A 15,762-nucleotide genomic window follows, 5' to 3' on the forward strand; every position below is an offset into this window, starting at 1 on the left:
CTCCCTCTCCCTCTCCCTCTCCCTCTCCCTCTCCCTCTCCCTCCCCACAATAAGGGCTGGGCATACCTTGTAATCCCAGACCATGTGGGAGGTAGAGGCAGGAAGATTGGGAGTTCAGACTAGCCTACATAGTAAGACCTTGTCAAGACAAAAATCAAAGAACTTAAAATCATACTGAGTTTTCCCCTGGAATCTGCTTGCTAAAATTTTTGGAAATTGGCTTTTAAAATGTCAGTTACTAACTATAAGAATCAGGTGAATCTAATACTTATATTCAGGAAAAAAGACAGTAATGTTAATTGAGCACTTGTTATAGGGCAGATAACGCTCTTGCTGACTCTTGAATCATTCATTCCTTTGCTTTTTCAACAAGTTTTTACTGTAGTTTCTAGGCACTCAAAGGTGATCTGTTGTTGCGCTCAGACAGCTCAAAGAGCATAAGATGGAGAAGTAAGGAAGTGCTAAGTGTGGAAGGTAGGAGGAGTGTCTAGCTGAGGCTGGTGCTAGAGGGGACCGAGGGGTTGGTCAGAGGTTGCTTCTTGGAGGAGTTGAGACCAGTGGGCAAGCTTAAAAAAATGAACAAGGTCTAGGGGAAGAGAAGGGATTGGGTGGGGGAAAATAAAAAACATGGAGGAGAGTTATTATTATATATGTTTGGATTTGTAAGCATGAAGGGACCTTATAGAGTATTTATTAAGCTTACATCTTACTCTGTAGGAATTGGAGAAGCATTAAAGAATTTTAAATAGGAAGTGCCTGGCTCCCATTTCATTTTTGTCAGACCTCAAAACTGATTGGAAGATAGTCTAGTATATAAGACAAATGGTGAATTCATTTTGAAGACTGTTATACTTAGACCATGTTAGAAATAAAGACCTTGACTTGGTCAGTGGAAGGGGCAGAGAGTAGTAGACAGTTGTGAGGTATTTAAAGGTGATACTGAGATATGAGGATGAGTAGAGAGAAATCAAGGATGAGTAGGCTTCTAGCTGCTGCATTCCTAAAGTGAACCTTGACTCAAATAGATTTGGAAGATGTTAATTCTGCATTGAAATATATTTGGGAATAAGTAAGAATGGGAATCATAATTCTGAGCTGTGACTTCAGGGAAAGCCTTACAGAAGGAACAGAACAAGTCTTCTGGAATCAAGGGTTCTTATGTGATCTTAAATCATGATGCTTAAGTTAACACTAGTCTGTAGTTGCAAAATTCTGGTCTTCTTTTCCTATGACTGGCTTATCTTTTCCTTCCTACTTGAATTCCTCCAAGGAATATCATTGCCTTAGCTGATTGCTGTCATTCTCAGTTGGGGAGAATATTTCATGGTGTGCTGCTGTGTGAACTGGTGATCATCAGATGCGGTGCTAACCTGTTTATTACTTTTCTACTCTCTGAGACAAAATAATTGGCAGATGCACCTGAGGGGAGGATGCAGCCCATCGCTGTCCTCTCATTCTTTGGAAGGGTGCAGTCTAGCATGGTGAGGAAGGCATGGTTGAGTTCATGGATCAGGAAACAAGAGGGTTCAGGCTGGTAGGAGAGATAGGCTATAATCTCTGTGACCCAACCCCCAGTGACTCACTTCCTCCAGCCAGGTGCCACCTTCTAAAGGTTCTATAACCTCCCCAAATAGGGCTATCAGCTGGGGACCAAGTGTTCAAAAACATGAGCCTGTTGGGGACATTTCCCGCTCACACCATAATACCTGTGTTGAATTTACTGGAATGGTGTAATTAGAAAATGCAAAATATTCTGGCTCCAGGATAGTCTGGGCCCCATTTTGTTCATTAGAGACAGTTTGAGGCCCTTCCTCTTGGGAAGGGCTGTCAGATACTGTAACTCACATGAAACTTGGCAAGATGGATCTAGATCACAACTGATTTAGGAATTACCTTCAGGTGGTGGCTGAAACTCAGAGTATGTGAGTGTGTGGGGTGAAAACAGCCGTGGGCCAGAGGTAGAACCCTTACCGTTGTGAGGTACCTGAGTGGAAAGGAGAGGTGTCCCGGAGGCTGAACAGGGGAGATGAGAAAGGAGGAGGAGGCCTTTAGTGTCCATGCAGTAGGTGGTGGTGTGCCATAGGCATGGGCAGTTTTCCATGGGGTTTGGAATAAGACATTTGTAGCCTTAGAATTGCATGATCGGGGCAAAAGCCCAGGTATCAAGGATTGAAAGTAAATGGAGGGGCCGCTCAGACACGGACTCTGGATACTCTTGAGAAATGAAGATGAAGAAAGATTAGAGCAGCACCTTATAGGAGGCGAAGGGAGCCATCTTCAGTTTTTAGTTGCTGATGGGTTACATTTTAGCTGAGGCCTAGCTTCTGATACCATCAGGTGAAGTGAAAATTGTATGTAATCAGAACTTCTCTTAAATCTCCTTAGAGTGGTATTAGCAGCAATTGTATCATTTCTAAATCTATCTTGGTTTAGTTTATGTGGGTAAAATTGAAGTGATGTTAAATGTCATGTAAGAATATGATTTTAGTTCAAAGAGTGGTGCCCCAATAAAATATAAAAAGTCTAATAAAGTAGATATTAGCAAGGCCTGTTTTTTATTACCTTGAATTTTATTTTTATAAAGTTCATTTTATTTACTAGTAACCCTAGTATTTTACTGTCGGTGGTTTTTAGCATAGAGGTACAGAATTAGTGGAAAATGTATACATTTAGGGGATATAGGGGATATTGTGCTCTTAACGGTTGAGGGGAAGGTGAAATTAAAGAGAAAAATGCTGAAAATAGTAAATTTGGGGGCCGATAAAGGTTGGAGAGGGTTTCCAGAGTACAGGTGGTGAGTCTTGAAAAGCAGAGAACCTTCGGTCCCTCTGGTGGTAGTGGAAGAGGTAAGACAGGTAGACATGGACCACTGCTGAACAGCAGTGTGGGGACCTGGCCTGACTATGACTGCCTCTGCTAGCCTCCCCTTTCTTCACAAAATAGGTTCAGCAACTTTTAAATATTTTTATTTATTACTTTTTATTTTATGTGTATGAGTAGTATTGCCTGCATGTATGTAAATGGACCCATGTCATGTGATGCCCACAGAAGTCAAAAGAGGGCGTCTGATTCCCCTGGAACTGGAGTTGGACTGTTAGCCGCCATGTGGGTACTGGGACCTGAACCCAGGTCCTCTGCAAGAGCAGCCAGTGCCCTTAACTGCTGAGCCATCTCTCCAGCTCCATCCGGTTCAGTGACTTTTAAAGCTTAAAGTGAATGATGAAAATGCGGATGAGCCTTTGAGAGTAATTGAAACAGGCAGACTAAAGATTTCTGAACATATTGTTGGTAGCATTGGGAAGGCCAAGTGATAGAGTTCATAGCAGTGATCATTTGCCAGATTCTTAGACTTTTGTGCGGAGGCTGTCTAGAGTGGTATTAGGGAAGGGGGCTCGTAATATTGATGACATGGCTTTACTGGTAGGTGTGGTGGACACAAGCATATGAAGGAAATCAAGGGTACTTGAGAGCTTGTAGGTGATCCCCTTGTAGCCCATCCTGGAAAAAGAGAAAGGAAGAGAAAAATCACAAAGATTCAGAGAAAGAGTTCTCATGCTGTTGAGGACAAAATATAGAAGTGAAATACTGAAAGATTGAGAGCATAGAAAGCTATGTTGAGTTAAGATAAAAGCATTCCTGCTCCACTACCATAAACACATAGCTGGGAAAACGGTTTTCCACACAATTGTATACTAAAAATAACAGGATTTTGGGAAGCATAGGGTCAGGGGAGTCACTGAGGAGTGCATAGAACCTTACACTAACCAGCCAGAGCACAGCAGCTATCACAGTCCTAATCATCTACGAACCTAGTTCAGTTTCCACTCTGCAGCCTTAGGTCCTGGGTCTTGGATTTCCTTCTTCATGGCAAAAGTACTTGACACCTGTTTAATTGAAATGAGAAATTTGATTCAGGCATTAGTCTTTTTCACTTTTTTAAAAAATTGTTTTTTATTTTATGTGTATGCCTGTATTGCCTGCATGTAGGTAAATGCACCCATGTTGTGCAATGCCCGCAGAGGTCAGAAGAGGCTGTCGGATCCCCTGGGACTGGAGTTACAGACAGTTGTTAGCTGCCATGTGGGTGCTGGGATTTGAACCCGGGTCTTCTGCAAGAAAAACCAGTATTCTCAACCACTAAGCCATCTGTTCGGCCCCCTTTTTTCACTGTTTTTTTAAAAAAATTTAATGTGTGTTTTGCCTGCCTGTAAGTAAGTGCACTGTGTGTGCACTGACCATAGAGCTCAGAAAAGGGCATCAGATTGTCTGGAACTGGAGTTACTAATAGTTGTTAGCTACCATGTGGGTGCTGGGAACCAAACCTGGGTTCTTTGCAAGAACAGCCAGTGCTCTTAACCACTGAGCCGTCTCCAGCCTCTTGCCTTTTTTTTTTTAACAAAGGAGAAAAGCATGTATTGGGATGACTAAAATTGAAAGACATTCTGACAGCATGCCAATTGCCTATGAGGTTACCTAACAACAGAATTATTGTTGGTGGGAATGTAAAATAATAAGCTACTTTGGAAAATGGTTTGGCAGTTTCTAACAAAGCATACATCCCAGCAGTTGTATCTCAGGTATTTACCTAACTCTGAAAACTTCTTAAATTTGCCCAGAAACTTGCATGTGAATTAATTCTTTCCCTCACTCTAAGTTGAGCATGCTGGGCAAGGAGCTACACCTCCAGCCCTGCCTAGTCAATGTTTTCAGCAAATGTATTCATAATCACTAAAAACTGGAAGCAACCAAGATACCTTTCAATAGTTGGTCAACACACTGACTTGCATTCATGCCATAAGATATCATTAGTAATATGAAACGAGCTGTCAGATTACATAGACGTGTAACTTTGAACCATGAATTGCTAAGTGAAAGAAAGCTGTCTAAAATCTGTAGGGATTCTGATTCCACTTCTGTGACATCCTGAAAAGGGCAGAATTGCAGAGACAGTGAAAAGAGTGGTTGTCCGAGGCCTAGGGTCAGAGAGAGCACAGAGGGTTTTAAGTCAGTGAAAATATTCTGTGTGGTACTGTGTGTGTGGATGCATGACACCTATGCCTTTTGCAAGCCCACAGAATCATAGGGTATGCGAATTTTAAAAATCATTTAGGAGACAGGAAAAAAAAATCCCAGGGTTGAATGCAGAGCATAACCTCTCTTTAAAAATTTATTATTTTTATTTTATGTATATGAGTGTATTGCCTGCATGCATGTAAGTGCACTTATGTCATGTAATGCCCACAGAGGACAGAAGAGGGCTTTGGATCTCCTGGAACTGGAGTTACATATGGTTGTTAGCTGCCACCTGGGTGCTGGGAACTGAACCTGGGTCCTCTGTAAGAACAACTAGTACTCTTAACTACTGAGCCACCTCTCCAACCTCGACTTTTTCTTTTTAAACTAGGAATTGAACCTAGGACTTCAATATTTTAGGTGAATGCTCTACAACTGACCTATATCTTCTGAGACAGGCTCTCTTTGTAGCCTCAGCTGGCCTGGAGCTCACTATGTAGACCAGGCTGACCTCAGTCTCACAGAAATTCACCTGCCTCTGCCTCCCAAGTGCTTGAATTGAAGATGTGCATCACCAAAGCTCCATGCCCAGCTGATGAAATAATCTTAACTGGATTATGTACATTTCAAACAATCTCGGGGAAGAGGGGAAAGTGCCGACCTAAGTAACTTTGGAAATGAATGCGGTCCAAAACCAAAGGCAAAACAAACTATAAGCACAGAGCTCTAGTTGATAGACATCATATCCTGTGGCGGTGTGGCCTAACTTTCTCATCTCATGCTGTTAGCTTCTCACACTGCTATACGTGTGTACTGTCATGGAAGAATACACGAGGTGGCATGAATTCATGGAGGAAACCTTTGCACCTTCTCGCCTGTGCTGGTTGCATTGTTGACTTAACATGGTGGCACATTTAGTAGTTCCTGAAGTGCTATACACTTCTGTAGGATCCCCAGCTCTTTCTACGTAGGGCCTTTGCATATTGCTGAGCTTCTAAAACTTTACTAATGCACCTAGAAAAGCTGTGTTATGAACCAAGTGGCTTCTTTATTATGCTAGCCAGGTTAGAATTTAGTACTTTTGAGGTGGAATCGTTTCAGGTGCCAGAATCCAGCATGTGGGACCAGAAAGGAATACTTTAAGTTGGAGTAGAAAGTTCAAGACACAGAAATAAAAAGCAGAAAGAGAATAACCACAAATAAATATTGTGTTAGTTGTATAGGAAAAAAGCCATGTTGCTAGGAAAGTATGTAAAAGGTCAGAACAAGTCAGAGAAGTTAGAGAGTATTTGTAGAAAAGTGTAAGTAAGCTAAAGAATGAGGAGGGCCTAGAGTGAGCTTTGTAGGTGCTGGAGAGAGTATGTGTGTGGACCAATCCTGCAGTAGGAACTGGAGCAGCCTAATGTGGCTGGCAGAAAAGGACAAGGTCAGGCATGATTTTCAGGAAGAATGTCTTTTCCCTTGGGTTGAAGAGAGGCCTTTGGAGAGAATTCAGTGATGAGGGATAGTAATGCAGAAGGGCTGACTTACTGTTTCCAGAAAGTTACTGACTGGCTGACTGCATGGTGGATAGCAGATGGGAGTAGAACTGGGGTATGTTATGCAGACTTTCCGTTTCTGTTCAATGGAATCAACAGATTGAATACAGAGAGCTTACCGAGCTAGCCTTAGAGTTTTTGGAATAATAATTTTTTTCTAGAACTATATAACCACTTAACATTGAGGATTTTGTGATTATGATAAAGTGCAGAGCATCAGTGAGATGGCTCAGTGGGTAAAAGCACTTGCCATGAAACCTAAAAGGCCTGAGTTTGATCCCCGGAACCCATGTAAAGTGGAAGGAAAGAACTGAGTATAAAGCTATCCTCTGACTTCCCCATATACACTGTGCCATGTATGTGCCTCCATGGCATTCCCCCAATTAAAAAACATATTTTTTTAAAGGACTTAAACTTTGGTGATGTGAGTGGTATCTGTGTTCACAGGTCAGCTTCCTGCCACTATATCCCCAGCTCCCTTTTATGTTTTATTTTGAGATAGAGTCTCACCAAGTTGTCTAGGCTGACTTTGAATTTACTTTGCAGCCCAGGCAGACTGAATTTTTCATCCTCCTGCATCAGTCTCTTGAGTAGGTGGCATTATGGATCTGAACCACTGAGCTTGGCTTTTTTTCTTTAAATCACAGAATTTAAAATAATAATAAAATTGCATCTTATAGCTGACGAGCATAGTTAGAAATAGGTCCTGTGCTTCTGATCTCACTAGCCTTGTCTAAAATGTGCTCTATAAGCTTGGCCACATCCTCCTATAGTTTTGTTTGTTTGTTTGTTTCTAGTGGTGCTGGGGCTTTGTCCTATAACTTTTAAATTTAAAAAGTCAAGCAAATTTCTTTAATTTTTACATTTACAGGACTTTCATACAATGTTTTAGTAAAGCATAATAAACAGGGTCTATAAAGATTATATAGTATAGAACTTTATGGTTACTTTTGCGTAATGGAAAAATGTGTGGGATTTTAATTCATGCATGGATTTAATACATGATTACCAATTTGTAACAAGTTGTATGATCTCTGTAAAAATCTTATTAAAAATGATATTAATGAAATCCCAGCACTAGGGAGACAGAGGCAGCTGGATCCTTGTGCACTCAAGGCTAGCCTGGTCTACATAATTGCAGGCCAACTGGGGCTATAGGGAGACCCTGTTTCAAAAAAAAAAAAAAAGAGAAAGAGAGATGTTAAATAACACCTATGTCACATATGTTGAATGAAAAAGAATCCATAACAAAGCATCTGATACTTTGAGAAGTTGCGTTCTCTCAGATATTAGTTCCCTTTCTTTTTTTGCCTTGAAGTAGAAAGATCAGCGATGAGGATAAACATGAAGTGATCCCAGAATGCATCGTGTCACTAACGTTCATGTTGCATCAGCGTTCATGCTGGATGAGGCTTCTTGAATTTAAATTGCAACATACGTTCTCGAGAGGGGTTATAGTGGATAGAGTTTATCTAACTTTGTTTCCTTAGTTGTGAAATGAGGATGCATACTACCTCCTTCATTGGGTTGATTTGAATATTAAATGAGTTAATAAATATAATTATCTCAATAACGCCTTTCACATAGTACTAAATAACCATTATTTTTTAATTTTATTTATTATTTTTATTTCCTGTGTATGAGTGTATTGCCTGTATGTATGTGAGTGCACCAGTGCACCCGTATCATAAAATGCTGCGGAGATCAGAAGAGGGCTTCTGATTCCCCTGGAACTGGAGTTAAGGATGGTTCGCAGCCGCCATGTGGGTGCTGGGAATTGAACCCAGGTCCTCTGCAAGAGCAGTCAGTGCTCTTAACCGCTGAACCATCTCTACAGCCCCGACCATTATTTCTTAAGTGTATTTTGAGATTAATCCTGAAACTTTTGGTCACTGTCCAGACTTTTATCTTTTTATTATAAAAACCCAATAAAAATCCAATTTATTTAGACCTCCAGTTAAATTGTTTAGTTGGCGTTTTCTTTATATATATATTTTTTTTCACCCCTATTACCCTCTTCTCCCGTTGATCCCCTTTCTCTTTCCCAGTAACCTTTTATTTTCATGTTTGTCTATTTTCCTTCCTTCCTTTCTCTCTCTCTCTTTTTCTTTTTCTTGCTTTTTCTTTCCTTTCTCTTTTTCTCTTTTTCTTTCTCCTTCCTTTCTCTTTCTCTTTTTCTCTCTGTTTCCTTCCTTTATTTCTCTTTTTCTCCTCCCTCCCTCCCTCCCTCCCTCCCTCCCTCCCTCAGTGAATTTCATTAGGGTTGCTTAGGGAAGCTTGAGTGATATGTTAGATATGTTATTTATCAGTGGCTACATCGCTGAGGATCATGTCTCTTCCTCCCCTAACCACCACTTACTACCTGTGGATCCTAAGGGAGAGGTGGGGCCTGGTGAGCCCCTCTGCACTTCCATGACAGAATGTGACAGACTCCGTCTTATGCACGTAATCCTGTCTGCTGAGAGTTGAAGAGTGCATGCCTGTGCTGTGCCCGAGACAGCACTTTACCACATTCCACCCCTTCTTTTGGCTCTTAAATTTTCTCCACCTCTTCTGTGATGTTCCTGAACCTTGAGAGGGTTTCATTTATGGCTGAGCATTCAGCAGTCACTCTTTAACAACACTGTGACCAGTTATGTGTCTCTACAGTATCTGCCACCCACTGCAGAAAGAAGTTTCTCTGGCTAGAGTCGATAGTAGCATTAATCTATGGGCGTAAATATTGAGAAGCCAATTTGGACAAGTATATCATGTTCATTTAGCAAAACAACAGCAGTAGCTTCCCCTTTAGGGCCTGTGACCTCCGAAGCCATGGACTTTGACCTGGATTATATATTACTACTATATTGCACCAGTAGTTACAACTTGCATGACAGGTCAGTAGTACAGCACATAGTATACACAGTTGAGTGAGACTGATGACAATTATCCCCAAACAACCGTATAGCACCTTCTGGCAATGTGAAACTAGCCATCAGGGAAGATGGTTCAAACTCAGTTCTAGCTTGATTGTATACTGTAACTAAAGCATGATTTTTAGCAATGGCAATAGTTTATATAGGGACCTTAGAGGCCTTCCTGACCAGCATCTCGTAGGGTGGTAGCCCATCTGTAACTGTCTAATTTTTAAATGTGTATTTACTTTGTATGAACTTTGCTCAGATAGCCTAATTATTTGAATGTATTTTACTGGAAAAAATATTTCATGGATACCATAATTTAATAATTGTCGATCAAGTGATTAATATTGGGGCTGGGGTGATCGCTTGACTGCTAACGTGCTTGTTATACAAGCATGAGAACTTGTGTTTGATCCTAGAAACCAAGTTAAGCAACACTGTGTATGCAGTGGCATGGGTTTACAATCCCAGCACCGGAGAGGCAGAGACAGGCAGATCCCTGGGGCTCACTGGCTAGCCAGGCAGCCCTAGTTTATTTTGTTGAATCCCAGGCAGGTGAGAGACTCTTTCTCAACAAGGTGGATGGTACCTGAGGAACAATATTGATATCTGGCTTTCACATGTGTACAGTGTACCCATATAAACTTACACACACATACAGCTCTTATATTTATTTGTGCTGTTGTTTTTTTTCCTGCTGCTTAGGTCAATGTAAATCTGTTACCTACATATGTTAAACCTGTTGAGACTGCAAATTGCTGCTTCAGTTTTTGTCTTCTAGCCAACTTCATTGACTCTGTGGTCAAAGAACTGTGTCTTGCCTTTATCAGAAGGCAAGACACATGGTAGACTGATGAGGTGGCTCAGTGGGTAAAAGTATTTTGCTATGCAAACCTGATGACCTGAGTTTAATCCCCAGAACACACTGTGGAAGGAGAGAATTGACTCTTGAGGTTGTCCTCTGACCTCCACACGTGTGTTGTGGCATGTACAGACACACACATTGTATACTAATTATAAATAAGTTTTTGTGGTAATAGAAAAGGGTGGGTTACATAGTCCCTGGTTAGGTCCCTACCACCACAACCATGGGGTGAGGTGGGTAGCTGAGTCAGATTCATTCATGAGTTCATTCAATTTCTTTTGGGCCCATGAACATGTACTAATTGGCATTGCAAGTATAAACTTAGCTGTTTTAATGATAAGGTATGTGTTGGTAATTTGGTAAAGTGAATGGTAAGAGAACATGATCTCATTTGTGTGTATTGTATGTCTTAAGATACAATTTTTGGCTTAAAAGCAGCATTTAGTTTTAGAGTGCTTATGGTGAATTTGAGATGGAGAATCCCTCTGTCTATGAAGGCTATTTTAACCATGACTGAATGATTAATGACAGTTTTGTGTTAAGTGAAGCATGTCTACCTAGAACACCTGAATAGTGATTGAGAGTATTTCTCAGACAGTTCTTTTGAGGGTGATGGAGATTTGACTCACAGTCTGAGTATTTCTGGTGTGCTATTGCAACTTCCAATCTTGAGTAATTTTTTAAAAATGGTTTTAGCTTTTAGTTATGTGTATAGTATGTGTGTTTGTGGTTATGTGAACGTGAGTGCTGGTGCCCATGGAAGCCAGAAGAGATTGTCAGATTCCTTGGAGCTAGAGTTACAGGTAGTTGTGATCAGCTTGCTGTGGGTGCTGAGAACTGGACTCAGGTCCTCTGCAAGAGTGTTACACACTCTTCTGAGCCAGCTCTCCAGCCCCTTTTCTTTGTACTTTTATGGACATATTTTCACTTAAACATATTTATTCACACAGTAGCTTTCAAGATAATTTAAATCTTGGAGAAGGGGTTAATATTGGTAAAGAAAATAAGATTATTGTGAGTAAAGGAAACTGAATGGGGGAATAACATGTAAAAAGTTTAAAAGCTCCTATTCACATTTCCTATAGTGTTAGCAATAGCATTGTGTCCCTCCCTCCCTCCCTTCCTTCCCTCACTATATATTCCTAGCTGACCTTGATCTCTACTGTGCCCCTTTTTTTGTTTGTTTTTGGTGGTGTTTTTTGGGGGGGGGGATTGTTTTTGTTTCTGTTTTTTCCTTCCCTTTTCAAACAAATGAAATAACAAGTAATACATGGTGGTTTGATCCCAGCACTCTGGCGACAGCACCAGGCAGATTTCTGAGTTCAAGGCCAGCTGGAGCTACAGGAAGACCCTGTCTCAAAAAAAGCAAAATAAACAGAAAACAGGAAAAGGAAAAAAACAAAAAATAAAATACAGAGCTGTCCTCAATAGGCTATTGATTGAAGAATTCTTATGACTCACTCTGTTCAGAAGTAATAAGACTATATCAAAGAACAAAAGGTAAATCTTTTAAGTAAGAAATTTATTAGTTTAATATTTAAAACTGCATGATACAGATGCTTCTAGCTTTAAAAGCAGGCCATTTTGAAGGATTTTATAAAATAAACACAAACTTAGATCTGATAAAATGTAGATCCTTTTGTTACCTGCTTCCTTTCTCATGTGCTTCCAGTTAGACATAATTTAAAAATATGTATTGGCTGGAGGGATGACTCAGTGGTGGTTAAGAACCTTTGTTCCTCTTGCAGAGAACCCAGGTTAGGTTCCTAGCACCCACATGGTGGCTCCTAGCCACTAGAAACTCTAGTACTAGGGGATTTGATATCCTTTTGTGACCTTCACAGGTACCAGGCACACATGCAGGCCAACACTCTTACACATAAAGATAAATAATTACTTTTTTAAAAAATACTTGTAATATTCATTAAGGGCTGCTGGTTTCAGTGTGCTTAAATTCTGAACTCTGTTTTTGAAATTATTTTTAATGTTGTGTATGAGTGTTTTGCCTGCATGTATCTAAGTGCACCACCTGCATGCAATGCCCATAGAGGCAGAAGAGGGCATCAGGTCCCTTGGAACTGAGTTACAGGTGGTTGTTAGCCACCATGTAGTGCTAAAAAACAAACCCCTGTCCTCTACAAGAGCAGCCAGTATTTTTAACCATTGAGCCATCTCTCCAGCCCCGAACTCAGGACAGCTAGTGATAGTGTGACAAGTTCTTTGGCTAACTTGGGCTGTTTTGCATATTTGATTAATTGTGTTGACAAATGTTTCATTAAGTCTTCAATTACTTGAACTAATAAGAACAGAAATTAAATTTCATTCCAAAAGCCTTACTGTTCTGAATTGCTAAGATTTTTATTTGAAAAATCTCATTGCCCTTTTTTCTTCCTGTTTCACGTGCAGGTCATGGTAAAACCCCCAAAGATGCAGCGTCAGTTCGAGCCACGCATCCGATACCAGCAGCCTGTGGGATTTATTATTTTGAAGTAAAAATCGTCAGTAAGGGAAGAGATGGGTAAGTATAAGTTTTGGTGGGTACAACTCATTTTGTATTCCTGGATAATTATATTTGAAATGTTTCATAAATGTTGATGATATAATTGGAAGGTTGGAATCCTGAAATTTTTGGTTTTGAGAAAGTAGACTGAACATTATTACAGTGTAACAGAGTGGTTCTGGTTAAATACTAAATACTAAAGCTTGAGTTCATGATTTGAACAGTTTTCTTTTAGGTTTATCATTGAAGCTGAATTGGAGGGCTGGGGAGATGGCTCAGCAGTTAAGAGCACTGACTGCTCTTGCAGAGGGACGGGTTCAATTCCCAGCACCTACATGGTGGCTATGAACCATCCTTAACTCCAGTTCCAGGGGAATCCAAAGCCCTCTTCTGACCTCCCTTGGCATTGCATGACATGGGTACACTCACATACATGCAGGCAGTACATTCATATACATAAAATAAAAATAATAAATTTAAAAAAAAACAACACTGAATTGGGCCTAAGCAATAGAGGGACAGTGACTCATTTTTCTGAATTCTGCTGAGAAGCTAAATCTCCTAAAACCCAGTTAACCAAAGCCAGTGATTTATAGGTGCTTTATAGGGTTTGGGGTTTAGAATTTTAGGTATCACTTGGAAAATGTATGTTTGTGCTCTTGATTAGAAGAGATTCCCAAGTTAGTGTGTGGTGTGGAAGCTTCAGAATGAAAACTTTCTAATAGATTGTGGAACCAACTTGCATATTACTGTTTTTAATCATGGAATTGATGTGTGATGTGTGTGTACATCAGAGTCCCTTTTAGGACTATTAAAATATCTTAGTTTGTGCTTTACCTCAGAAATTCCTAATCAGAACTGGGCATATTGACATACACCTTTAATCCTAGCACTTGGGAGGCAGAGGTAGGTGCATTTCTGTGAGTTTGAGGCCAGCTTGGTCTGCATAGTGAGTTCCAGGCCAGCTGGGGCTACTGGGAGACCCTGTCTCAAAAAGCAAAAACATCAACAAAAAAGAAATAAAAATCCCTAATCAGTATTTGGACAAGGTAGGAATTTTGAGAAAGTTCTATGGGGAATTTTGGTGCATATCCCTACTTAGGAAAAGTTCTCTAAGTCATTATTTCCTGATACTTCATTGGAGTATCACAGATTCCTTTAAGCAACCACAGGGTCATTTGTCCAGCTATCAAGATAAAGCTTTTGGGCGTTGTGAGTGGTAAGGTGATCTGCATCTGAACCCCTCTTAGTGATCTTCCTGTATCCAATAGGTAATTCCTTGCTGAATATCCTCAGTGTCAACAGTATGAAAAGTAGAATGTAAAACCTTGGACTCCAATGACAGCTTTTTACTTGACTGCTTATTTTTCCATCATGATCAAATTAAGCATAAAATCAGAGGTGCCAATGAGAAAGTTTTAAAATATTTACTATTTTTTCTTTTTTATGTGTGTACGAGTGTATTGTCTGCATGTGCACCTGTGTCATGCAATGCCTGTGGAGGTCAGAAGAGTCGGATTCCCTGGAATTGGAGTTACAGTTGTTCCGCCATGTGGGTGCTGGGAATCGAACCCAAGTCCTCTGCAAGAGCAGGCAGTTCTCTTAACTACTGAGCCATGTCTCCAGCCCCAATGAGAGTTTTTGAGAGATATTGGCCTACCTTTACAGCTCCTTGCTCAGGAAACCAGTTCTTTTTATACCTCAGCATATTCAGCTCCATAATGCTGCCAGTACTCATGGTACCCAGGTTCTCTATAGCTTCCATTCTGCTCACTGTCTTTGCATGATCTTGACTTTGTATTTTCATGGCTGCTCAAATGCTCCATCTCATTCATTTCTGTGAGCTCATCGCATACATGTACCTATTCGTTGCAGTTGACTGTTCCACGGCCATACATTTAGCCTGTTTGAAGTGTTTTTCTCAAAAACAGTTGACTGGTGCTTTCACTGTTGATAAACCTTGAGAATTCCTACCTTTGCCTTTCTCTGAGCATCTCTGCTGCTTCTCCCTTAGTTGGGTCTTGGCAAGTCTCTGGAGTTCCTGAGGTGGTTGGTTATTACCTCCCAAGTGCTCCCTGCTTGTGACTCTTACCAGTGTTTTTTCTCAGAGAGACCTTAATTGGCTCTGTCTCTACTTTAAGATAATTTGAAACATGGTTTGAAGCTAAAAATCTGAAACTTTTTAGCAGGGTCATTTATGGTGTGACTAGATCTGATGAAATTTTTCATTTTCATCTTTTTGTAGCCAGAGTTTCTCATATCTTTTCCTTTTCTTTTTAAAATTGCATATACCTTACATATAGTAAAACTTCTTTCTTGGTGTACTGTTCTGTGAGTTTTCATGTGTAGCCGTGTAACCACCACAACCAGTATAAAGAACAGTTTCATTTCCTGTCCCTTTGTAACTAGCCCTTCCCCATCTCTAGCCTCTGGTAGCCTCTGGACTATTGGTTTTTTGTGTGTGTGTGTCTCTCTCTACTTTGCTTTTCTAGAACAGCATATAAATGGAATCCTAATATGTAATCTAGTTAGTCTGGCATCATCTGCTAGGCATAACACATAATGTATTTGAGAGTCCTCCCTGCTGCATATAGTAGGGAATAGTTCTTCCATTGTTGGTGGTATAGGTGATCAAACCAGTATGCTAACCTGCTCCCCAGTTAAGGGTGGGTTTTGGCAATTACAAATGTAAGCATTATCAACATTTATTTACAAGTTTTTCTGTAAATGTAAATTTTCATTTCACTTTGGGTAAATATGTAGGAGCGAAATAGCCAAATCATACTTAAAACATATATTTCTAAAAATTTTAATGTATTAGTTTTATGTGTTTGAGTATATTGCCTGCATGTAGATAGGTGCACCCGTGTCCTTAGCTTTATAAGAAACTGAAATAGTGTTTCAGGTTGGCTGTACTGGCTTGCATTTCCACCAGCAGTGTTTGAT

The 15,762-nt window shown here is 40.3% G+C and overlaps 1 protein-coding gene across 1 annotated transcript in view; it reads left to right on the forward strand.

Annotated features, from left to right (window-relative positions):
• The window catches only part of Ranbp9 (RAN binding protein 9), a gene marked incomplete at its 5' end in the record, with an annotated part of 100,634 nt that overhangs the window by 5,448 nt on the left and 79,424 nt on the right, over positions 1–15,762 (forward strand). Inside the window, one exon of the mRNA XM_008831678.1 lies at positions 12,723–12,834. Within this exon, the coding sequence (XP_008829900.1) occupies positions 12,723–12,834 (112 nt within the window). The remainder of the gene's footprint in view (positions 1–12,722; positions 12,835–15,762) is intronic.

The sequence above is a fragment of the Nannospalax galili genome, unplaced genomic scaffold, assembly GCF_000622305.1.
Source record: "Nannospalax galili isolate Female #2095 unplaced genomic scaffold, S.galili_v1.0 scaffold72, whole genome shotgun sequence".
Classification (NCBI taxonomy): domain Eukaryota; kingdom Metazoa; phylum Chordata; class Mammalia; order Rodentia; family Spalacidae; genus Nannospalax; species Nannospalax galili.